This window comes from Dama dama, chromosome 18 (assembly GCF_033118175.1).
Source record: "Dama dama isolate Ldn47 chromosome 18, ASM3311817v1, whole genome shotgun sequence".
In the NCBI taxonomy this organism is placed as follows: Eukaryota; Metazoa; Chordata; class Mammalia; order Artiodactyla; family Cervidae; genus Dama; species Dama dama.
This window is the reverse complement of record NC_083698.1, coordinates 22,268,437-22,294,821: the sequence shown is the minus strand read 5'-3', so window position 1 is coordinate 22,294,821 and position 26,385 is coordinate 22,268,437. Positions and strand designations below refer to the sequence as shown.

General features: G+C 38.2%; 1 protein-coding gene across 3 annotated transcripts in view; it reads left to right on the top strand.

Annotated features, from left to right (window-relative positions):
* The window catches only part of AGMO (alkylglycerol monooxygenase), a 362,881-nt gene that overhangs the window by 310,882 nt on the left and 25,614 nt on the right, over positions 1–26,385 (top strand). Inside the window, exon 13 of one of the 3 annotated variants that reach the window (XM_061165006.1) lies at positions 18,854–18,934. The exons of 1 other annotated variant lie outside the window; for it this stretch is intronic. In XM_061165006.1, coding sequence (XP_061020989.1) covers positions 18,854–18,904 — 51 coding nt within the window. In that variant the 3' untranslated portion in view covers positions 18,905–18,934. Of the gene's footprint in view, positions 1–11,218; positions 11,272–18,853; positions 18,935–26,385 lie in introns of those variants that run through there. One more of the 3 variants, XM_061165007.1, reaches the window with a different exon arrangement.

Sequence of the window (26,385 nt, the reverse complement as noted above, 5' to 3'; positions counted from 1 at the left end):
CTCACATCCATACATGACTACTGGAAAAACCATAGCTTTGACTAGACAGACTTTTGTTGGCAAAGTAATGTCTCTGCTTTTTAATGTGCTGTCTAGGTTGGTCATAGCTTTTCTTCCAAGGAGTAAGTGTCTCTTAATTTCATGGCTGCAATCACCATCTGCAGTGATTTTGGAGCCCCCAGAAATAAAGTCTTCACTGTTTCTACTGTTTAACCATCTATTTGCCATGAAGTGATGGGACCAGATGCCATGATCTTAGTTTTCTGAATGTTCAGCTTTAAGCCAACTTTTTCACTCTCCTCTTTCACTTTCATCAAGAGGCTTTTTAGTTCCTCTTCACTCTCTGCCATAAGGGTGGTGTCATCTGCATATCTGAGGTTATTGATATTTCTCCCAGCAACCTTGATTCCAGCTTGTGCTTCATCCAGCCTGGCATTTCACATGATGTAGTGACCTACCAGATGATTCATATTAAGGCTTCAGTATGGTGCTTGAACATATTGCTCAATAAACATTAGTGACTTGTGTTGGTGGAATAAAAATGTAATTCATAGTGCTCTCCCACATTGCAAGCAGATGCTTTACCATCTGAGCCTCCAGGGAAGCCCGCATGTATTTACTACCTTCTCTGGTAGCTCAGAAATAATAATGCATTGATTTCTTTCCCCTAACATCTCTTAGACACTACTGTTTTGCAGTGTAAAATTTTCCAAGTATTTCATGCCAAATCTTTTATTTTTCAATTCTATTCAATATGCAAAATAAGAATAAGGGAACATTTTGAAACAACCTTCACTTATTTTATTAACTCTGAATATCTGTCTTTAGATAAAGAAAAACAAATTCATCCAAGTTATAAGCTCAAGCTTCCATACTAAAAATTCAAAACTGTGTTTAATTTATTTAAATACAAACACTTTTGAAAATATTTTCATTTTTATTCCACTCTGGCAAAAATAATACTTGTTTATTGTAAGAATTTTTTAAAAATTGAAAAGTTTAAAAAAAATCACCTGTATTTCCACCAATCACATGAAACAGCCGCAGACACTAGTATCTAAAACCTTTCACTATTTTATGTATTTGCACATACAGATTTGTAAACATACTCTTTTAATAAATAAATACATTTTTATGACCTGTCTTTTCAGCTTGAAAATGTAGTGAGAACATAGGTACATATAATTATTTGCATTATTTAAAGAAGGTGCCTAGCATTTATTTGTATTGATAAACTATAATTTATCTGTTTCTCCACTATTGAGCATTTTTAATCATTTATCAATTTCCTTAGTATAACCCGTGCTGTGAGATAGATGTCCTGACAAACAAAATTCTTCGTATAGTCACAATGATTTCCTTAAGCCATATTCATAACAATAGAATGATTTTAGGTCAAGGTATATATGCCTTTTATATGCTCTTAAAACACTTAGCTAAATTGCCTTCTGAGATGGTTATTTCCATTTGTATTTGCAGCTAGCAAATGAATTCTTTTCCTTGTAAATTTCATCAGAAACACATTATAAATCATATTTTAATTTGCATCTCTTTAATTACCAGTGAGATTTCCATTTTTTTTTAATGTAAATTTTCTCATGATGAAGAATGAGGTTGAGTCAGGACCAAAGAATCTGGAGCAAAACTGGGAATTGTATCACAGACATCGAAGGGATAGAGTTTCAACAAAGGTGTTTATAGAAATTGCATAAGATAAGGACTGCAAGATGCCCAGATGGCATTGGTCGCATGTCCAGGAGAGGGTGTGAGGAGGGTTAGGAAAAAGATTCCTATTTTGGGGTTAAGGCAGGGAGTGAGAAGACAGAAAGGACAACAGTGACTACGGAATACACTTTTCAGAAGCTCAGGTTTAGAAGGCGGGCAAAAGTGGGGGAAAGGACCAAGGGGAAAAAGAGCAAAAATGGAAGTTTAGAGTCTTAAGTCTGTTTAAAGGTGGAATAGAAGATGAAAAACTCTAGATTAAAAAGAAAAACTATGAGGTATTTGATATGCAAGTAGATATACAATGAAGGAGTTGGATGTTGAGTTCAGAGCATTGGGAACAATCCACCAGCTGGAGATCTCTTTATCATGGAAAGTAAGAAGAGATAAGGTAATAAAAATATATAATATGTAAAAATATGATTACAAAAATTTGAGAAATCTTTGCTTGATAGCTTCTGTTGGAAAACAATGCAGCATTAATTTGCAAAGAGTGAATAAGCTTCAAAGTCAGCATCTATTAACTGACATTTTTTTTAATCTGCTAAGGAATATAAGAAACAAGTTTCTATTAGTGAACTTTCCCCCAAAAAGTCACCATGTAAAACATATTTTAGGCGGTTTTAATTAACAGCAGGTGGCGTTTACTACCACAGGAGCAAATTTATGCATTTGTTCAACAAATTCCTACTGAGTACCAAATGCAGCATATTTGGTTTGGAAATGCTTATCTATTTTAACCACTGGAAGCTATTTTGTAAAACCAGCATCCTTAGAGAGCTATTGCTGGAATATGTAATCATTTTGGCATAAAACTTAATCTCTAAAAATACAGTTTGAATTACTGCATGATTTCTTTATCTTTAGTAAGTGAGGGTTTGTGATGAAACAGATGAGACATTTAATCAGCTTTTTAAAAAATGCTTTCAATGATGTATTCTAGGAAAAGGCCTCTATTTTTTATGGTAAGACATCTCTTAATCACACTGGACAGTTTCATTGTATCTGCAATAAAGGAAATGAACAATGGAAACATTTATGTAGTGTCTGATTGTCTAGGGATGATGAGCTATAAGATGCAGACCTATTATTTAATGCTTTGGGGATTCCCTTCTCTTCCTCCATCATTCCTTTGAGCTCTGGTTTCTGTAATAATCCTAGGGAGAAAACACAAGAATTTATGTTATTTCTGGATTGGAAAATTAGACTTGTACTTAACAGTTAAAAGATATTCTTAATTAACTAAAAATAGAGGTGGTTAAATTGTCATGAGTAATCATTGTGGCATTTTCCTCCTTTTCAGTAGAGAAAATGGTCCATAACTCTGGGCACTCTGGACATATCTATGAAACCCTTCCAATTTATAAGTTTGTGATTCTAGGTTTTGAATATTTATGGTGCGCCATACCTCTGTGATGGTGATTTATTTTTACTGAGCCTCATGGGCTGCAAACTGTCTTGCCAAGTTGGGGGAGGATCAGAAGAGAAAAGAAAGGCTGAATGCTATTTTGTTCCCTGTTGAGCTAATTAGGAATCTAGGGCTTATGTAGAAACCTGCAAATCTCAGAGTCACTCTCAGTCAATTAGTCTAGCTCAGGCTCTAATTTAGACTGTATTTAGTTTTTCCTCAGGTCAAAGGGAAAAGAGAAGTATAGTCTTAAGTCCTAGATATTAAAGAGAAAAAGGGAAAAAAAAGTTAGGCAGTGATGACAGTGGAAATCTGGTAAAGTGGGAGATCAGTTGAGAGGGAAGACATCTTTAATGCAGTAAAGTAAAAGGAAATGAAGGATTTGTAATGGAATGTGTCATATTATATACAATAACTTGATCAATTAAAGTGTTAGGATATTCTGATCTGAACGTTAGGATATTCTGGGGTATTTTGATCATCTGCTATTGACATTGTTACCCTTATAATCCACAGACTAACCTTTATTTTACATTATCTAGATTCTCAGATTTCTTTTTTATAGTCTAACAGTGGTATGTTTTATTATTTTTAAGATCAGTTCAGTTTAGTCACTCAGTCGTGTCCAACTCTTTTCAACCCCATGGACTGCAGCATTTCAGGCTTCTCTCTTTGTCCATCACCAACTCCCCACGCTTGCTCAAACTCATGTCCATCAAGTCAGTGATGCCATTCAACTATCTCATTCTCTGTCAGCCCCTTCTCCTCCTGCCTTCAATCTTTCCCAGCATCAAGGTCTTTTCCAATGAATCAGTACTTCACATCAGGTGGCCAAAGTACTGGACCTTCAGCTTCAGCATCCGTCCTTCCAATGAATATTCAGGACTGAATTTCCTTTAGTCTGGACTGGTTGGATCTCCTTGCAGTTCAAGGGACTATCAAGAGTCTTCTCCAACACCACAGTTCAAAAGCATCAATTCTTCAAAGCTCAACTAATTTCAGGATAGTCAAAAGTCATTGTATTTTTCTCTCTTAAAGAATTAGTCAATACTTTATTGTCTTTGATTAAGATGGGAAAGAAGTTCTGGTCTCATCATCAACACATTAATGATGTAAACTAGCACTTTTATAGATTGGGAAGATTTGCTCTCTTTGTGTTAATTTTCATTAGTTTTATTTCAGAATATACCCTCAGGGAGCAAATTGAGGGGCATGCATTACCCGTAATATATGCAATGCATACACTACACAAAATCGGGTAAGGGATATAAAAGATGAATAGTGTATGGCCCCTGTTCTAGGGGAACTTAACAAAAACGTAAGGGAGAGAATGTTCATAAATAGGGGTGCAAGGTGTCTTTTCTTATATTTGAATACATCTTTGAAGAAATAATCCAAAAAATCAAGTTGTTAGATAGAGGTCCATGTTGAGAGTATTTATTCCCTCTCAGTATGGATATCGCTTATATATCCATATTTCTTTATGCAAACGTGTTTCTCTGCATATGTTTGTTTCTTATACACATAATTTACCATATACACATCATTTTACCCCTTGTGCAAGGTTTTCTAAGAATTGTGAGCAAGACACATAAGGAAAGGACAAAAGATGAAAATAACTTATAGCTAAGAAGAAGTGAGGGATGTTTCAAGACTGCATCCCGAGTGGCTCAGACGATAAAGAATCTGCCTGCAATGCAGGAGACCCTGGTTTGATCCCTGGGTTGGGAAGATCCCCTGGAGAAGGGAATGACAACCCATTCCAATATTCTTGCCTGGAGAATTACATGGACAGAGGAGCATGGCAGGCTACAGTCCATGGGGTCATAAAGAGTTGGACATGACTGAGCAACTAATGCTTCACTTCAAGGATGAGGTTTTGTTTGATTTACATCCTAAAATATAGTAATTCAGGGAAAGCACATTCTATAAGGAAGAATACCAAAAGCCCAGAGGCAGGAAGTAGAAGCTCAGGGAATGATTAGAAAATATGAAATTGAGCTATAAATAGAACAATGGGAGAAATTGGATAAAAGGTTTAGGGGGGATTATGGGCATTTTTGTCTATGGTAGCCTCAAAATTTTTCATCCTTTGGGAAAAATATACTGATTTTGTATTTCTGGAGTTGGTGGATTTCTGGGTTTAGATGACTGCTAAAATTGCCTTTGACCAAACAACTCAATGGTTTTTATGTTACTACTTAAAATATTTAAAAATCCAATCAAAGGCTTAATTGGCATATGTTTTGATCACTTTGTAGCTTCTCTCTTTGAGACTCTCTAGCATGATCACTACAAACTCTTCTCAGCTTTGTGTCAACTGATGCTGATACTATCCATAACTATGGATCATGGGCCAACAGTAAAAAAAGAGATTCTTCCACGTCCCCACAGAGAATAAAATGGATCTGGATTGATTTAGCTTTTTGCTCTATCTTCTGGGGAAAACTCTAATTCATAGGATTTCTGTGTAACAAGGGTCCATCAATTTTAACCAGATGCACTTTTGGGTCTCCAGATGATATCACAATAATAGGCTAGTCTAGAAAATAATGATGCTGTAGCTTCTTGGGAGAACAAAGAATGTTTACCACCCAACTCTTAAAAAGATACTTTGCTTACATTTAATTTGAAGATTACTTTCCTGATGGTTTGGATTTAGTGAGTAGGATTGTAAAAGCAGTCCCTTGAGATCTGACCATTCTGTGTGTATTAACACTAAGGAGTTCCTTTTTCATTTAAATTTATAAAGTATTACAAAATTATAAATATCATGACAGAATGGGCCTTAAAAGTAATATAAGAAATTCCTTTGAGCTATTCCCATATTCTGTCCCAAACTCTCTGTCCAAACAACAATGATTGTTTTCTGACTTAAAATTTTTCTCCATCTTAAATTAGTGAATCTGGTAAAATACTGTAGTAGCATCTATTATCTACATTTAATGTTATTTACCTTATTTCTATAATTCAATAAATTAAAGCAATTTTTTAAATGTAATTAAGATACTATAATTTTCAGGTAATATAGCTTCTGTTCATTTATTTCACATATGTATTTTATATTGTACATAGTTTAGCTTATCATGTTTCTTTTCCTAGAGTGTTTTTTTTTTTTTTAACCATACACTGGGGATGGTGGTAATTATGTAAATACTTAGGTCCTTCTCTAATATAATTTCAGTTTATTGATTAATCATATAAATTCTTTACTCCTTTTATATGATGCGGTTTTTAAATCAGCTGTTCATTGATCAATTTAATTCTCTGTCCTGGCCTCTGGAACTAATGTGTGTCCAATATGAGGGACTGGATTTTCATAATCACAAGTTAGCAGCCCAGCCTCATTGGTCTTTGGCTTCTTTGCTCCAGCATCCAGTCTTAAGACTGTTGATATTGTTTATTACTAAATGATAATTTATTCCAAACATTTTGATTTAAAAATATATTTGACTTGATCTGATTTCATTCCTATAAACTTCCTATCATGTAAACTACTGGTCTATCAACAGAAAGAGAATTTGAATCTAGTTGTCTCTACCTAAAGAAAAAGAAAATCCAAAATCCCACCTGGTGATGAGGTTGTGAATCAACCAAGATAACTTATTTATCAACTTGTTCACAAAGTCTCACTTCTAATCCAAAGCTGAGTTTTCCAACCCAAAACTGTCATTTCACGTGACCTTTGTCCAATTCCAAATAGTTGTCTGCCTTTACAGACTTACTTTAAAATCACCTCACCCAGGCCAAACAACATCAAACCTATTCATAACCTCCTCTGATTTCCCTTGCCTGTGACACTCCTAAGATTCTTTTGTTTCTCTTAGGTGGCAGTACCCCACCCTGAAAGAAAAAAGATTACTGCAAGGGAAAATGTTAGTTGCAAAATGTACGGATAAGAAAATACACATTTGAAAAACAGCCTGTACTAACATGTCCTAAACTAAACTCTAAGATTGGCTTTTAAGGCTAAAAGCCATTGAGGTCCATAAACAGTTATATTAAATTCAGGAAGTTGTTTAAAATATGTTAATTTGCAGACACATCTACATAGAATTAAATCACAGCAACTTAAATTATTTATAAAACACACTGATTAAGTTATCATTTATCCTGATTGCTTTATTAACATAAATGGTGCTTTAAAAAGCATATTAAAGCATCAACCTAAAAAAGTTAATATATTCAACAGGCATACTGCTTTCAAACAAAAACACAAATTGCTATAGTAGTTTTTAAGAGATATTAAGAACCCAAAGTATATACTCCCACACCCAGCTCAGACAGCAAGACCAAATTGCCAGGCCTCCATACAGCCTAGCATGTACATTCGGGTGACTTTACTATTCCGTTGTCTTCTTTAGCATGACTTTAGCCCATGAAAATTGCTTGATATTTCATAGAGGTCCAGACTGATCTGTCTTTCACAGAAAACATCGACAGTTTGTGCCCTCAATTCTTTAAATCTTTTGCCTCAGATTGCCTCAAGTTTTTAGTTTGTTGTTTCCAGCAATCTTAGACTATTGTGTCTGGATCTTCGGCCAATCCTAACCAAGTCACTCCTTTTTAAGACCTGCCTTAACCCTAGCTTTCATTTGGTGTTCTGACCTTTGATTCTGTCTACAGCTCTGGAAGTGTTTTACCCTGCAAGGCAATAAGCAGCCCACTCTACGTTGTCTCATGAACAGGTGGTATTGGGGATATTTGGGGAGTTGGTCTTCCACAGGCTAAGGGCACAGACCTAGAACAGATTTTGCAAACTCAAATCTCACTTCTGCTACTCACTATCTGTGTGACCTTGGGCTAACCTGTGTGACCTGTGTGACTTGGGTTAACCCTAGTTAACCTCTCTGTGCCCCAGTTTCTTTGTAAAGTGGGATATAATAAGACCTATTCCATAAAGTCATTGTATTGATTGATACATATGAAAACAACTTTAAATAGTACCTGACATGTAGTAATAGAGGTATGTGTCATTAACTTATTAATATTAAGATTTTGTTCTACTTCAATTAGTATAATTAAAAGTATTAGTATTATGAAATACCTTAGGACATTTAAAATATTTTTATTTTCAAAATAATTACACCTATAATTTTCCATGACCACTAATTGTATTTTATGGTATATTTTATTTATGATAATAGAATGAAAAATTGGAAATTTTTAAAAACAAATTGTATAATTTTCATTTTCTCAAACTGTGAAATGCATACATTTGAATTTCCTTTATTTTTCAGACATTCATTTTAATATATAATCTTTTTCTGTTATGTTTTAAACTTTAGAATAATTTTATTAACAACCTAAAAATTATGAATAATTTAAAATATAATTTGCCTTAAATATATATGTGTGTGCCTGCATACATGTGTGTATATGGGTGTGGGTATTGTAGAAGAGAAATAACTTAATACTTGTTAAAAATGGCAAGGAAGTCTTTATTTAAGAATATTGCAATAGAGCTCAAGATTCCTGAGATACTGGAGTCAAACTGAACTCACTTCCCCTAAAACCAAACTTGAGAGGGTTTGTAAATGCTGGGGTGAGTTTAAGGAAAAGCACCTGAGGATGTCTGTGGGAGGCTGGGCACTGTAATAAGACCATCTGTGTTTGATAATTGTCACTTACTGAAGTTAGGCTGCTACCTTCCCATAGATACTGAAGATCGGCTCTTGTCTTGTTGATTACATTTCGGAACAACGGCTTCCAGGTCCCTGAGAAAGACGTGTCTGGGGAGGAAGACTGGTGAAAGGCTGAGACTATCATCTCAAAGGCACAGAGAAATGATTTACAATTCCAAGTTTTCTAAACTAATACTTTAAAAAGAAAGAGATGAGGGACCTGGAGTCTGGATGAATACTGTCAAAAGTCTGATGGGCCTGAGGGAATCTTTAGTGGCTCAGCTGGTAAAGAATCCACCTGCATTGTGGGAGACTTGGGTTGGGAAGATTCCCTGCAGAAGGGAACGGCTACCCACTCCAGTATTCTGGCCTGGAGAATTCCATGGATTGCAAAGTCCATGGGGTCACAAAGAGTTGAACACAACTGAGTGACTTTCACTTTAGGTTCTCTTGGTCAATCTATATGTATATAACTATTATTTAAAGGATAATGTTGGATATTTTACATCTGCAAGAGGAGCTCTTATCTTCACCGACCTCTTAGAGAAGCATATCTTTTAGTTTCCTTGACATTTTATATCCCACATCCTGAAACAGACTTGAAATTCCAAAGTTTTGTGTGGTCAGATTTTAAATGTAAATTGTCCTATAGGCCAGGGGGAAAAAACTCTGTATCTAACTTAAGTATGCTATGTAGACGTTGTCACAGAATTGTAGACAAGATCTTAAATCCCAAGTAGACCTATAACTTCTCACAGATGAAAAGAACATGAGGGACACAAAGCATAAGGCTGTCTGCATGAGCTTCTTTTTTTCCTTAATGTTTCTTTCATCTTTTCTGGTGAAAATGTCTGAAAACTCTGACATAAGCATGACCCTCCCAAGAAGAAAAGAACAGACATCGGTAGAAAGAGTTTCTCCACCCACATGTTCTGGAGCTCAGCTGCTGCTTCTGGAAGCTACTTCCCCTTGTTTTCTCTCCATTGTCTGCTGTGAATATGTGCAGAGACAGAGCTTCATAGCAAAATAATCTTTCAGGAAGCTCCAAGGCAAATTAGAGGTTGGTTACACAATGGTTATAGAAGAAAAGCATTCAGTAGCTCTTTCTTTGCCTTCGTCATGAAGAGCTCTTCACTTTTTGTACTGGGTTTGAATATTTTCTATTTCTTAGATAGCTGTTTCTTGTTTCTTAGTTGTTTAGGTTTTAGATGATGGTTGCACTTGTCATGATCTTCAGTCTGTTTTCATGTAATTACAGTGTTTAGAAAGTTTTTAAGAGAATTTTGATTTTGGAATAAAAAGTACTATGAAAATCTATGGTGTATAAAAAAGCCCCAGACCAACTTTTTGCCACTAACCAGTAATTAGACTCTAACTTTTAAATTAGGACAACTTCTAATAGGTAAAAGGAGGGCAGCATGCCCAAATCTCTTGGTATTAAAGTTATGTATTCGCATCTTAGTTGATTGTCTTTCACTTTATTGCACTGGCCAATAATATCATCTATGACTTTAAGCTTTTGAGTTACACACTTTAGTTCTGGATCCAGTTATTGTTTCTATATGTAACCTCTTATGTCTAAGTCAAAGCAGTGATCTTAACACAGTATTTTCACATCTAATATCTAATATAAATATTTCAAGACAGAGATCCTTATCTTCTCTTGCTGTAGTTACCTATCAAAAGTTGTCTCCTGATGTGCTATATTTTGTTAATAAATATGACCGCCCTCTAAATTTGTGAAAAATACAATAACGTCTTGTACAATAACAACCTACCTCACATAGATTTTTCCTCAAAATCCTTCAGAAAAATTGTCTTCAAATAAGGAATCCTTTCTGAATCTCTACTGATTATACACTGGTAATGTTTTAAAACTGTCTAACTTATTTTCCTTATAGCTTACTTTCCTTTTACTTGCTCGTCTTACTCAAGACACAGAAAACAGTATCTTATTTCCTTTATTTAATATTTCTTTATGATGTTTGAAACACTGTTTTAAAGTTGTTCCTCAGATTGCCCACCTACTAATGTTTCTAGGAATCCTCTCCTACAAGATATCAAAGTGCAGAGAAGAAAAAATTACTTTTGGTGTGGAATTTCTTCCCCAGTCTCCAGTCTCCCAATTTTTCCTTTAAAAATCATGTCAATTTTGCGGTCTGGAACACAATATTGCCTTGTTTACCAGCTTGTTTTTAAAAAGCAATGTTTTAAATTACTTCCCCAAATGAATTACTTCCTTCTTCTATCCAAAGAGAATAAAATTGACTAAACATCACCAGTATGGTTTCTAGGCATTTAATCTGCGTGTTCCCAAGATTCTGTGGCTCTTGGAGGCAATAGTGACCTCAATCTCTATTTTTCTTCTTTAGGATCTGTTTTCCAAAACAAGACTTAATTAATGTCTGGGAAAACCAAGGACAAAAGAAAGCCAAAACATGACAGCTTATTTCTACCCTAACAGGAACCAGCATACTGAAAGGATTGTAGCAGTTGCCTGTGAGCCGAGTCAGGTTTGAAGGATCTCTTTACTTACAATTGTTATTCTTCAGTCAGTAAGTTGTGACCCCATTATCTGAGCATGCCAGGCTTCCCTGTCCTTCACTATCTCCCGGAGTTTGCTCAAACACATGTCTGTTGAGTTGATGCCATCCAATAATCTCATCTTCTGTCACCCTCTTCTTTTCCTGCCCTCAATCTTTCCCAGCATCAGGATCATTTTTTGTGATAATTTAATCCCCAGTGCTTAGATGAGGAAAACCTGCTAAGCTCAACCTTCATGGTAGTTACTTTACTTGTTATGATGAAGAGTTAAATTTTATTTTAGTTAATTGGCACTCCATACAAAGCACAATTAATCATTAGAGTATTTGCATTCTCGGTATTTTACAAAATTCTAGGGATGAAAACGCAAACAAAACAAGGAAGCTGTTTGTCCATACGAAGCTAAAGGGCAATAGGAATGAAAATGCACAGATAGCTTCAGTACAGTAAGAACTTCGTTTGGGCACAGACACTGTTCTAGGCAGTGAGATGTTATGAGAAATATTGGATAAAGGACTCAGTGGCCTGAGGAAGTCTCAGAGGAGGATCTCTTTGAGCAGCAATTTGCAGAATGTGTAGGAAGAAAGAAGAGTCATCCCAAGCATAGGAAACTTGTAACAAATAGGACCATATGCAATATGCTCAAAGACTGGTATGTAGCTCAGCAAAACTAAACTATAGGGTAAGAATAGGGGATGACATATGTCTAAAGACATATGTCTAAAAAGAGGACAAGGGCCAGACCTTAGGAAATGTTACATTGTAAACAGGGGTCTGTAGTCTGTAGTCTGCCTTTTATTTTAGTGGTGTCCACAAGCTAAGAATGGTTCCTATATGTTTAAATAGTAGAAAGTCAAAAGAAGACTATTTCATGCCACATAATTATATGGAATTCAGGTGTCAGTGTACATAAATAAAGTTTTATTGGAATATAGCCTCTCCCTTCTGTTTACAGATTGTCTGAGTCTGCTTTGGCACTAGGATGGTAGAAGTGAATGGTTGTGACAGAGACCCTATGGCCTGCAAAACCTAAAATATTTGCTGTGTTTCCTTCCAGAAAAATTTTGCTGACCTTTACTGTAGACCAAAGACTTTAAGAGTTTATGCTGTTAAAAAAAAAAAAAAAGAACAGCCACGGGCGGGTTTTAAGGAAGAAAGTGTCTCACCAAGTAATGTTTTGTAAACTCTTTCTTGGGTGGCATATTTTGAAAATAGTTTGAGTGCAAGTGAGATTAGTGTCCAAGTGAATGAAGGCATCATGAGCAGATAAGCGAGTCAAGACATATTTGGTCCTGCTGTGATAGGCAGGTGAAACAGATATGAGTATATGACACTAACCTTGGGATAGATAGACATTCACAGAGAATAAAGCATCATCTTGCAGAGATGGCAAGTTACCAACTAAGTCTCCTTTGAGATAGGAAATTATAAGCCTCACATTGGAAGAGTCACATTATTTGGTAAAAATAAATTCATTTGTGGTCCCAAAAGTAAATGGATGAAAAGACCTATTTTTAATCACTTTCCAAAGTTGTAAATCATTGAGTTTCAGGAGAAGATTTATTTTGATGTTCCTTTCTTTAATGTGTTTTATAATTTGGTCAAAATCCTTATTGTTGATGAGATGTTTTTCAGTTCAGTTCAGTTCAGTTCAGTTGCTCAGTCATGTCCTACTCTCCACAGACCGAATCGTAGCACGACAGGCCTCCCTGTCTATCACCAACTCCCGGAGTCCACTCAAACTCATGCCCATCAAGTCGGTGATACCATCCAGCCATCTCATCCTCTGTCGTCCCCTTCTCCTCCTGCCCCCAATCCCTCCCAGCATCAGGGTCTTTTCGAATGAGTCAACTCTTTGCATGAGGTGGCCAAAGTATTGGAGTTTCAGCTTCAGCATCAGTCCTTCCAATGAACACCCAGGACTGATCTCCTTTAGGATGGACTGGTTGGATCTCCTTGCAGTCCAAGGACTCTCAAGAGTCTTCTCCAACACCACAGTTCAAAAGCATCAATTTTTCAGTGCTCAGCTTTTCTCACAGTCCAACTCTCACATCCATACATGACCACTGGAAAAACCATAGCCTTGACTAGACGGACCTTTGTTGGCAAAGTAATGTCTCTGCTTTTTAATATTCTATCTAGGTTGGTCATAACTTTCCTTCCAAGGAGTAAGCGTCTTTTAATTTCATGGCTACAATCACCATCTGCAGTGATTTTGGAGCCCAAAAATATAAAGTCTGACACTGTTTCCACTGTTTCTCCATCTATTTGCCATGAGGTGATGGGACCAGATGCTATGATCTTAGTTTTCTGAATGTTGAGCTTTAAGCCAACTTTTTCACTCTCCTCTTTCACTTTCATCAAGAGGCTTTTTAGTTCCTCTTCACTTTCTGCTATAAGGGTGGTGTCATCTGCATATCTGAGGTTATTGAAATTTCTCCCGGCAATCTTGATGCCAGCTTGTGCTTCTTCAAGCCCAGCATTTCTCATGATGTACTCTGCATAGAAGTTAAATAAGCAGGGTGACAATATACAGCCTTGACATACTCCTTTTCCTATTTGGAACCAGTCTGTTGTTCCATGTCCAGTTCTGACTGTTGCTTCATGACCTGCATACAGGTTTCTCAATAGGTAGGTTAGGTGGTCTGGTATTCCCATCTCTTTCAGAATTTTCCACAGTTTATTGTGATCCACACAGTCGAAGGCTTTGGCGTAGTCAATAAAGCAGAAATAGATGTTTTTCTTTAACTCTCTTGCTTTTTCGATGATCTAGCGGATGTTGGCAATTTGATCTCTGGTTCCTATGCCTTTTCTAAAACCAACTTGAACATCTGGAAGTTCACAGTTCATGTATTGCTGAAGCCTGGCTTGGAGAATTTTGAGCATTATTTTGCTAGTGTGTGAGATGAGTGCAATTGTGTGGTAGTTTGAGCATTCTTTGGGATTGCCTTTCTTTGGGATTGGAATGAAAACTGACCTTTTCCAGTCCTGTGGCCACTGCTGAGTTTTCCATATTTGCTGGCATATTGAGTGCAGCACTTTCACAGCATTATCTTTCAGGATTTGAAATAGCTCAACTGGAATTCCATCACTTCCACTAGCTTTGTTCGTAGTGATGCTTTCTAAGGCCCACCTGACTTCATATTCCAGGATGTCTGGCTCTAGGTGAGTGATCACACCATTGTGATTATCTGGGTCATAAAGATCTTTTTTGTACAGTTCTTCTGTGTATTCTTGCCACCTCTTCTTAATATCTTCTGTTTCTGTTAGGTCCATACCGTTTCTGTCCTTTATCGAACCCATCTTTGTATGAAATGTTCCCTTGGTATCTCTAATTTTCTTGAAGAGATCTCTAATCTTTCCCATTCTGTTGTTTTCCTCTATTTCTTTACATTGATTGCTGAGGAAGCCTTTCTTATCTCTCCTGGCTATTCTTTGAGATGTTTTTAGGACATGCCAAACCTCACCCCACCAGCTTTGAAGGCTGGTATGAGGGTTACTTGCTGGTTTCTCCCAGATCCATTCCTTGCCTTTTCCTTGCTCTGCTCTAGATTGAGGGGGCTGAGCCCCATCGAGTCCATTGCTAGATTTCTTAGCCTCTCTTCCACCTAGTTCTGGCTGTTGCCAAAACTCAGCCTCTATTCACCTATGCCGACTAGAAACAGAATTTTGGGTGAAGTGAAAAGGAGTAGCTTTTATTGCTTTGCCAGGCAAAGGGGGCCACAGTGGGCTAATGCCCTGAAGACCATGTGATCCACACTGGAGCGGGTAGTGAGGAGTTTTATAGTGTTCAAGGAGCAGTGTGTGATCAGCTCATGGACAATTCTTGTATGGGTTTGCCTCAAGGTGAATTTTCAATCATCACCAGCCTTATGGGTTGCCTTCTTGTGTTTTCATCTGGTGGGGGGTGCAGGGGGCTGCTTCCTGTAAAAACAACTTAGGAATATGTATCAGGCCTTTATCTATACAGATGAAGTTCAGTGACTTTGCTGTGTGGCAGAATTATGGTCTAAATTGTTACCAGTTCTTTAGCCCAACAGCTATTCTTTGTTTCTGCATCTTCACATTTCCCAGTCATTAACTCTTGAGTCAGCATTTTACTTCAAAAGACAAGGACGCGGGGGCTTGTACACGGCTTCATGGCCCCTGTCGGGCAGCAGTGGGATACTGAGAGTTGGGAAGGTGGCAGAATTCAGAGTTCTGCCTGCTCTGGCACCGTCTTCAGCAGTGGCTGTGTCTCTTTGGCGGTTGCAGCTTTTCCAGCTGTTGAAATCTTATGACCTTGTCTCCCAGACTCTGGTAGCTCCCTTGGTCCCTCCAGCCTAGGTAGCTAAGTCTTCTTGCTGTGGCTAATCTATTGCTGTTATTACTCTCTAAATCACCCCACAATTTCCTTTGGCTTTTGTTCCTCCTGTCACTTTATCATTGCCTGCTTCTTTCATTCCTTTATTTTCAATTGTGGTAAAATTTTCACAACAGAAAGTTGATTGATTTGACCATTTCTAATTCTGCAATTCAGTGTGTTTTAAGTCAACATTTCAGGTGTATGGTTCAGTGGCGTTGGGGATACTCACCATGTTATATGTCTATTCCCACTCTTTCTAAACTTTTCCATCATCCAAAACAAAAATGCTGTAAGTCTGAAGCATTGATTGCCTAATCCCCTCTCCCCAGCCTCTGGTGTTCTGTTCTCTGCCATCACTTTTATCACTGGTTTTCCATTTTTGATTTCCATATTTCCTTCCCTCATAGCTCAGTTGGTAAAGAATCTGCCTGCAATACAGGAGACCCAGGTTTGATCCCTGGGGCAGGAAGATCCCCTGGAGAAGGAAATGGCAACACACTCTAGTATTCTTGCCTGGAGAATCTCATGGACAGAGGAACCTGGCAGGCTACAGTCTATGGGGTCACAAGAGTCAGACACGACTGAACGACTAAACCACCACCACCATCATGCTCCCTGGAGTGAGCTGTGTTTTCTTGTCTGGACTTTGCCTGCTACACATTATGAGTCCTAGGGTTTCCCTACACCTACAAGTACACACAATTCAGACTGTGGTTAGCATTTTTGATGGACTTGTTTTCCCCCACACCTTTTAATATACTTGTCATAAAACTTTTTCATGAAGTTTTAAAACAATAATAATAATAATAATAAGCTCATGTAAAAATCTATAGATTTGGAGTTTCTGAATCCCCTTTCTCTTTTTCTGATGTCTTCAGTTTTTCTCTTTGTATTCTTGGGATTTTTTTTTTTTTTTTGAGAGTTGATAATGAATCAAAAAATAGTAAGTGATTATTATTTTAGAACAACAGTGTGACGTTAGGAGAGAAAGCATGATATAAAATTCCACCTATGCCACAATTTGATATTTTATAATCTCTACATCCTCTTTGAAAGGTTTTGTTCATTTCTCTTGGAGCTCTTGTGTCCTGTTCCTTTTCTCTTTTTTTTTTTATATGAAGGATTTTTTTTTTTGATGTGCACTATTTTTTTAAAGCCTTTATTGCATTTGTTACAATTTTATGTAACAAATGGTACATTAAAATATAGCAATTTTATGCTTTGATTTTTTTTTTTTTTTTGCTTCCTGTTTTATGTTTTGATCTTTATAGTTTATTTTTTGTTTTATGTTTTGGTTTTTTGGCTGTGAGGCCTGTGGGATCTTAGTTCCCTGACCAGGGATGGAACCTGCACCCCCTGTGTTGGAAGGAAAGTCTTAACCACTGGACTGCCAGGGAAGCCCCTCCTCCTTCTTAAAAGACAGAATTCAACTGAGTAAATTGGAAGATCTTATAGGTTTAATTTAATTATTCATGAATTGGGTAGTATCCAATATAACAAATGGAGAAGGAAATGGCAACCCACTCCAGTATTCTTGCCTGGAGAATCCCAGGGATGGAGGAGCCTGGTGGGCTGCCGTCTATGGGGTCTCACAGAGTCGGACACGACTGAAGTGACTTAGCAGCAGCAGCAGCCATCCAACAAATAGGAGTTCCCTCTGAGGAGCTGTACAAAATGGAAGGTTTTTGTAGGCAGAAAGTGGCAGGAACAAGGAAGCGGTGGACTTCCTCTTCTTTCTTAGCTGTTGGAAGGGATCTATCAGGCAAATTCCCTCACTGGTGCTGGGCAGGAAATTCTAGACTGACTCATTAACATTATGTTGGGGGGGGTGGTTGGGGGGGTTGAAACTGTTATTTGGTTACTCCGGTGTTTTGGTGATGTGGACTTAGGGTAAGTGATGCCATTTGGAGCCTCTTGACTCTTTTGAATGCATCCTAAGTTTTTTTCTCCTAGTCAGTATCACTAGCACTACCTACTTAAAATGGTAGGTTGCACCAGATGGGATTTTTATGTTTCTTTTTTTTTTTTTTTTTTTCGTGGTTTGCACATTTAAAGTTAGATCTTGATGTAATTATTGTGTTTTTGTAGAGTACTGAAGTGTTGGATTTTAATTAGGGCAATTTTGTTAGCCTAAGCTTCCTTTGATTCAGGTTCTACCAATTGGCTGATTTTTTTTTTTTTAATCTCTGCTGCGTAGTACAGATTCTTCAAATTGTGTAGCACAGACATTTTAAGTTCTAAAGGCAGAAATCCTTTCTCTGTAAAATATTTTGATGTTAATTAACTGAATACTTTGAGCTCTTCCCCAATCCTGTTGTCAGCCAAGTTAGCAAGAGTGCAAGACTCACATTTTTATGCCTCACATATTCTGACTTGCTGATGCATGATTAAGGCTGTTTGGTTTATGAAAAGAAAGGACTGGAACTAGGACAGCCCAGGGGAGATGGAAGGAAGGATGAGGAGACAGTGGGGGAAAGAGAGGGTGGGATGAAATGAGAGAGTAGCCCTGACCTTTGTACACTACCTCGTCTAAAGTAGGTGGATAGTGGAAAGCTGCTTTGTAGCACAGGGAGCCCAGCCCAGCCTGGGGCTCTCTGATGACCTAGAAGGGTCCGGTGGGGATGGGTGGGAGGGACCTCAAGAGGGAGGGGACATACAGATAAATACAGCGGCTTCATGTTGTACAGCAGAAAACAACACAATATTGGAAAGCAATTATTCTCCTTTAAAAATAAATTTTTAAAAAGTGAATGTTAAATCTTGCATTTACCAAATTTGTGACCTTGTGCAAGTCACTTAGCTTCACAAATCCTATTTCCCCATGTGCATGTGGATACTCCACATTTCCACGTCCAGTGCCTGGTAAGGAGCCGATGTTAGCAGCCAGATTCTTGGACTAGCATCGGACAAAGTCAGCAAAGGAGTAATGGTAAGAAGCAAATGCTTTGCATTGAAGAGGTCAGCTTGATAGTTTAGGAAAAGAGAAGAAAACATTCAGCAGATGTGAGGATGAAATTTTGAAAATCACTCTGGAGATTTTTGTGAGAGAGATAGAGAACAGATACACTTATATGACAAATATGCCTTTGGAAGAAAAGATGGTGACAATGGTTTTGAGCTTTTTATTTTCTGTGCATAATCCCCCTTTGATATTTTTCGAAGAGTTTGCAATGAATTATAAACTACCTCTCCGTTCCTTTTGATTGTCAGGTTGGTGTTACATTGGCTGTGACACCGTGTTATGTCTGGGCCACAAGTTGAGCAGCTTTCTAACCAGCTATGTATGAAAAGAGGTGCAGAAGAAAGAGAAGTAGGTGTTGAATATCACATTATTTCATGTTACCCTCACACAACCCAGCAAGATGGCTATATTACCCCCATAGATAATTCACTAATGCCTAGGAGAGCTAGCAGCCTAACCCAGGTCTGACTGGCTCCACTAGGTTTTGCTTTGCAAAATGAAATATGTATATCAACTGATTAAGGTCACATTATGTAGAGCTATTGAATAAACACAAATATGTGATTTCTTAAAGGGCATGATGTTTAACATGTGAGTTTTCTCTTAAAATATAATCACATCATAAAATACAAGGCACATTTTGCATTACGTTAAATATAAAGTAGAACTTCAAGGAAAGCTCATGAAGGGTGAGAGATGACCATGTGATCGATGCCTTTTGATGAGGTGGAGAGTGGGGGAGACCAAGCAGGTACAGATCGGCTCACACTGCTGGGGAAGTGAGAGATGATTGCAGAAGCATCCATCACTGCGTCTTATTGACAGGTTTTGATTGTAAAACAAAAATCATAAAAATGTCTTAGAAGCTGAGCAAGTTTTTCAGTGTAACAGAAGGTGCGTGCCTGCTAAGTTGCTTGTCATGTCCAACTCTTTGCAACCTAGTGGACTGTAGTCTGCCAGGCTCCATCTGTCCATTGGATTCTCCAGGCAGGAATACTGGAGTGGTCTGCCATGCCCTCCTCTAGGGGATCTTCCCTACCCAGGGATCAAACCAGTGTCTCTTACATCTCCTGCATTAGCAGGGGGATTCTTTACCAGCACCACATGGGAAGCCCAAACAGAAGGTAGCAGTGATCTATCTATTCCTGTTCTCCTGTAACCTCTGTGTGCCCTACTGTAACCATCAAACTAATATATTCAGGAACTAATGAGAAATTAATTTGTATTTTGTGATGCTCTGAAAAGCCTCTTCTGATGATGCTTTAAGTTATAAATGAGTGAATTTTGTGCACTCTTATTGTCTGGGGCAGACCTGCGAGAGAGAGTGCTGAGCTGCCAGGCGTCAGAATTGTGGATTAAGCCTCTAAAACCACAATGGTAGGAGCAGTCGTCCACAACCAGAGCAGGCTCAGGCTCCCCGTGCCGCAGTCTCCTCGAGCAGGTGGAGGGTCAAGTGGATCAGCACAGACATGGAGGTTGGGGCGTGGATCATGGCTCAGTGCTGACGGAGCCCCCATTAAAATGCTCTGGCAGTTTTATGACACCCTGGGTTGGAGAGAGAGCAAGGGGAAAGAGCTCTGAGGGGAAAAAAATCCAGGGTTCTGAGTCACTAGGGAATCTTGTAAGTTACCCTGACATTTCCCAACCAGGAAGTCTCAGCAGAGGCATCTAAAGAAGACCTCTGCCCAAGACCTGGGGTCAAGAAAGCTGGGAATGAAGTTGCCTGGGCTCTGAACGTCAGTATGTGAAAGTTTGTCCCACCTGGGCTAGGGGAGGGGAGGGGAGGGGAGGGGAAAGGCTGAGTCCCAGACTGCAACTCCCCCAACACCTGCATGGAGGCTGGTTGCAGAGGGCAGCTTTCGCACCAGAGGGGTGCCAGGTAAAGCCTTTGGAAAGGCCTGCAGTCAAGCCGAGAAAATTACATGCTGGTTCTTATAGAAGCTGGACTCCCCAGTCATCTTCATTGGTGAGCTTTTTTGACCTTTAAAATTTTCGGACTAGTAAAGAAACTTGTAACTAACTATAAGGGGGGAAGTGTAAGAAACTTGGTATATTTTTGCAAAAGGAAAAACAAAAACAAAACCCCTCTTCCTTAACTGCTACTGCCTTTTTTTTTTTTTTTTCTCTCCTTTCCTGAAACAAAATTCTCAGTTTCTGCAGTCAGCCCATCAGCCACTGGTTCTACGGCTGTTCTTTTTCTTCCCCTCTCTTCCTCCTCCTCCCCCTGCTTCTCTACCTCCGTTTCTTTGAGTTTTAATGGGGAAAGTAACCGTCTTAGAAAATTTGATTTAAATTTTTGAATGTGCCTATGTGTAGACACCTGTTGTATTAAAATGAGAAATTCATGCAAATGGTATATGTTATATTAATTTGTTTCATGAACTAAAAATGGGACGTAGGGTTTGTTTTTAGTGATTGTTACAGCTTGCAAACCCATTATTGGGGGCACGATCTTAACATATCAAGTGACTATTTCAAATCCCCTTTTCAGGATAACATCTACCTTGTTTTGGATGTTACAGTAGTGAACATTTTCACAGAAATGTGGGCTTTGGGGTTTGCTTTGCAAGAGGCTTCCCTAGTGGCTCAGACAGTAAAGAATATGCCCACAATGTGGGAGACCTTGGTTTGATCCCTGGGTTGGGAAGACCCCCTGGAGAAGAGCCTGGCAACCCACTCCAATATTCTTACCTGGAGAATCCCCATAGACAGAGGAGCCTGGCCAGCTACAGTCCATGGGGTCGCAAAGAGTTGGACACAACTGAGCGACTAACACTTTCACTTCACAAGACACAAAATGTCCTGGTTCAAATCATGAATATTTTATATATCCAATTTTTCATTTTTCCATAGCCATTGTCATTTCTTGCATTTTTGTTCTTATTTTAGGATAGATTCCTTTTTATTTGACCTTGGCCTAAGTGAAAATTTTGTGAAATTGGAAAAATTCTCATCTTTCTTTTGTGCTACACCCACCTTTCAGAAGAATGTTTGTCTTTTTTTCTTCCCTTCCCTTTATTTTTGGAAGGAGAAGGGGAATGTGTAGATGAAGAGAAGTTTCTAGTACAAAGGAGTAGGTCAGTAGTAAGACTACTAGACTACTCTGTTGGAGCTAGCCTTTCTTTGTTTTTCTAATTCCAGCTACTAAAGTTCCCCTCTCATTTTATATATACCATCTACACGAGTATGAACACCCACCATGTGAAGGAATTTTCTGGATTGAATGTGTGCCATGTTTGCATGCAGTATCTCTGGTTGTAAACATGATAAAATTATCAATGAAACGCCCTAATTTGATCCTCAAGTGAAGAGATGTTATCCAATGAATCATATGTGTTTGTAGGAGGCAGCACTGCAGCTAAAGAGCAGGAATGGGACCCAGATGTTTTCTGAAAAGCTGGTCACAATGAAGGCAAGGAGCATTACCTAAAGTGGAGGCGGCCATATGGAAGTGAAGGTTGGAAACATCCCATTACAAGTCATATATCACTGAGTTGACAGCAAAGGTTTCAGCTTGTTTTTATTTAAATCATGAAAGCAGCTGCTCAGCTGTCTAGCTGTATTAAATTTAACCCCCTTTCCTGGCAATTGAATTCAGTAATTTATGCAATTTTGATTGGCCCACTGCATAAATATCATTTGGAGAGCTTTCACTTAGTTTTGTCCCTAAAATTCACATCCAGATTCATGATTGGCTAATTTTTCTCCTGAATGAAAACGCTTGCAGATAATGCACCTGGCTGAGTCTATTAAGGCGAATCACAGAGGAATACTGTAATTTCAGCTTTGGCAGATAATTGCTATGGCAAAACATAAAGGAATGCCAGATAGTTGGGTTTTTTTTTTTAAATGATCATTTGTATCTCTTGGTATCTTTTACTTATTTTCCTTTAGTTATTGTCTTTCCTTCTTCTTTGTCTCTTAATGACATGCTCTTTCACTTCTCTGTCCTACATGCATTTCTAATAAGTCGTTCTGCCTAACTCTTCATATTTTGACTTGGGTCTCTTGGCTCCTTTAGTTGACCCTTTCACAACCCCCTTCCAGCCTTTTTTCCTCAGTCTTTCTCCCCTCTTCTACAATGTGCCTCTCTTTCCTCAGCCTCCCTTTAAACCCCTTTCCAGTTTTATATCCTGCAGAAAGTGAAGTCGCTCAGTCGTGTCTGACTCTTTGCAACCCCATGGACTGTAGCCTACTAGGCTCCTCCCTCCATGGGATTCTCCAGACAAGAGTACTGGAATGGGTTGCCATTTCCTTCTCCAGGGGATCTTCCCAACTCAGGGATTGAACCCAGGTCTCCTGCATTCCAGGCAGACGCTTTAACCTCTGAGCCACCAGGGAAGCCCGTATCCTGCAGAGTTGGTTTTAAATACCATTCCTTGAGCTCTATGGAGTTTTGAGATATTTCCTGCCTGTTGTGAAGCATTTTTTGTCAACATTTGGAGCACGTTCAACTCATGTTTTGGCCAAATGTGCCTCAAGCTACCTGCTAATTTAAGATATATTTTATCACTTGCCCACCAAAGTAGAGACTTGTAGTATCGCCTGTTGGAAAAGTATAGACTTTAATTTCCTGTGGGAAGAAACACAAGTTTTATTTAAAACAATAGGGAAAATGGGTAAAAATAGAAGTAAGATAGTTCTAAGGAAATGGATGAAGATAAGGCAGTGTTTTCACATTTCATTGGATTTTTTCAGGTAATCACTCGGGTGTGCATGCTAAGTCGCTTAAGCCGTATCCGACTCTTAGCGACCCTATGGACTGTAGCCTGCCAGGCTCCTCTGTCATGAGATTCTCCAGGCAAAAATAGTGGAGTGGGTTGCTATGCCCTCCTCCAGGGTATCTTCCCAACCCAGGGATTGAACCAGCTTTTAACATCTCCTGCATTGGCAGGTGGGTTCTTTACCCCTAGCACCACCTGTAAAGTTTTGTAATTAAATATCCTTACCTTTCTTCTGCTAGACAATTTGTTGGAGATAGTATGAAAAAGGCATTTCTAGTTTTATTCTTTTTTTTTATTTTATAATGATGTCTTCTGCTGCATTATTTTTCATGGATATGAAACTCTTCGGAAGGTGACTCTGATAATGAGTTATATCTGTGAGATGAGGATCCAATGTTTTTGCCCTAAAAATAGTTGGAGAGTAATTTAGTGTGCAGTTAGGTGCCAAAATGATTTGCTGTGGGTCAGTGAGCAAGCTGACATTATCCTGGGCTATTTTCTCCAGGGCTAATAATAAAGTGAATGGCCTATGCAGAGAGAATTTTTCATTTCTCAAAAGCCATCTCTACCTAAACAGAAATTTTGGCCCTATATTTCCATTTTGTAAAAGTGTAGCATGTACATACTACTATATTTAAAGTAAAGAACCAATAAGGACCTACTGTTACAGCACAGAAAATTCTACTAATAACTACTTTGTAATAAACTAGGGCTTCCCTGATAGCTCAGTTGGTAAAGAATCCACCTGCAATGCAGAAGACCCCTGTTTGATTCCAGGGTCAGGAAGATCCCCTGGAGAAGGGAAAGGGCTTCAGTACTCACGCTTCCCTGGCGGCTCAGTTGGTAAAGGATCCGCCTGCAATGCAGGAGACCTGGGTTCAATCCCTGGGTTGCAAAGATCCCCTGGAGAAGAGAAAGGCAACCCACTCCATGGAGAATTCCATGGACTGTACAGTCCATGGGGTCACAAAGAGTCGGACATGACTGAGCAACTTTCACTTTCACTTTGTAATAACAAAAATAGTTTGAAAAGAATTTGAAACAGGGTAGATGTGTTTGTATAACTGAATCATTTTGCTCTGCACCTGAAACTAACACAACATTGTCAATCAACTACACTCTAATGTAAAATAAAATGCTGCTGCGGCTGATCAGTGGCTCAATTGTGTCTGATTCTTTGCAACCCCATGGATGCAGCCCGCCAGGTTCTTCTATCCATGGGATTTCTCAGGCAAGAATACTGGGGTGGGTTGCTATTTCCTTCTTCAGGGGATCTTGCTGACCCAGGGATCAAATCTGGGTCTCCTGTGTCTCCTGCATTGGCAGGCTAATTGTTTACTCCTGAGCCACTGGGGAGCCCCATAAAATAATACGTGTGTGTGTGTGTGTGTGTAAAAGGTAAAAAAAAAAATGTCGTATGGCTCAATGAGCTACATAAAATGGACTAGAACATCAAGGATTATTTGTTAACAAACTTGTAGAAGACTTATAGAAGATTGGTGTGATTAACTGTTTATCCACTGTTTTCTCATTAGAAATCAACTGAGAATATCCTTTTCAGAACTGGTGTCAGAAGATAATTGCCATCTCACAGCATAATTGACTCTTCTAAGGTCATATCTGACAATATATTATTATATGGCCAAACAATATATTATAGAATCCCTATAAACAAAGCATAGACTATTTTGGGGTATTTTTAGTGCAGATCACCTCCTTGACTGCCAGTCTGACTGTAGATCTGCATCTAGGCCAGTGATATCTGAAGTAAAGACTGCATTATCAGATGTTATGAACAGGTAACATTGAGCTCAAAGTTCTGCTTTTTGGATATTGTCCAGACCCAGATTTGATAAGATTTTAGCCCATAAAACCTGATGTGAGAAGGGCTGGTTTTTATTAGGGCAGAGGATGAACAAGACAGAGGCAAATAAAGCTGGGACAAACTTGGGTCACATTTACACATGTGAAATATGCAATGAGAAAAGGTGTATCACAATAGGGACTGACTTTTCATTCATTCATCAAATATTTATTGAGAAAGTACTATGACTTCAGACGGTGGGCTATGTGCCTAGATACCCATGCAGGAGGAGAAATATAGAAAAAAACTGTAAAGAAAAAGGCAAATTGCTCAGAGTGAATATCATAATTGGTATTAATCAGTTTAATCAAAACTCAAATATTTTAGAAGATGCATTAAAATATTTACTATGTCTGTGCTAGTCTTTCCTTAACATTTCATAAACCAAGACATATTTATTTACTCATATGAATAATAAATGATCTTACAAATGAATATGTTGATTTTTTACTGGGAGCTAGTATGAGTAACAGTTCTAATAAACGCTAAATAACCTCAGCAACTATCCTTAAAAAAAAGGCTCAACAAAAACCATTAGGTTGCCTTTTCCATCATTCAGATTAGCATATATATTTTTTATAATATTCCTATTTTTAATATTTCTACATGTGTATACATGTGTATAAACAAAAATTAAATGTTTACAAACCTCCAATATTACTAGATATGTAATATGAAGCAAAATAATTTTTAGGACTTTTGAAGACATAATTGAACCCTGCTTCTAATACCGCTAAATTTGCTGACTACTTTGAACCTATTCATGACCCAACCACTGTGTCATATTGCCTAGGAACAGTCCTATCTAATCACTTAAAGTTAGACTAGGAAAGCAGTGCTCAGCCAAACAGTATAAGAGAAATCTCAAGTATAGAGTTCTAGGGGAATTGGGTGATGAGGAAGGGATGTAAGATAGAGGGCAAAGATCTGGTGTATAGTTCCAAAGAACAATGTGGCTCTATGAAATCCTTTTCTTTTTTACTATACTCCTATTCTAGAACTCCTTGGAAGCCTGGAGATAGGAAGGAACATCATACCTCCTTAAAAACTGTGGCTCTCTGACTTAGGTCCCTTTCATTCTAATTAACCATATGTATTAATCCTGACACATGTCAGTGAAAATAAATGTTATATTTCAAAGGTCCATCCAAAGAATACTTTAAATAGTAGTTATTTTTCAATGAAGGTATGA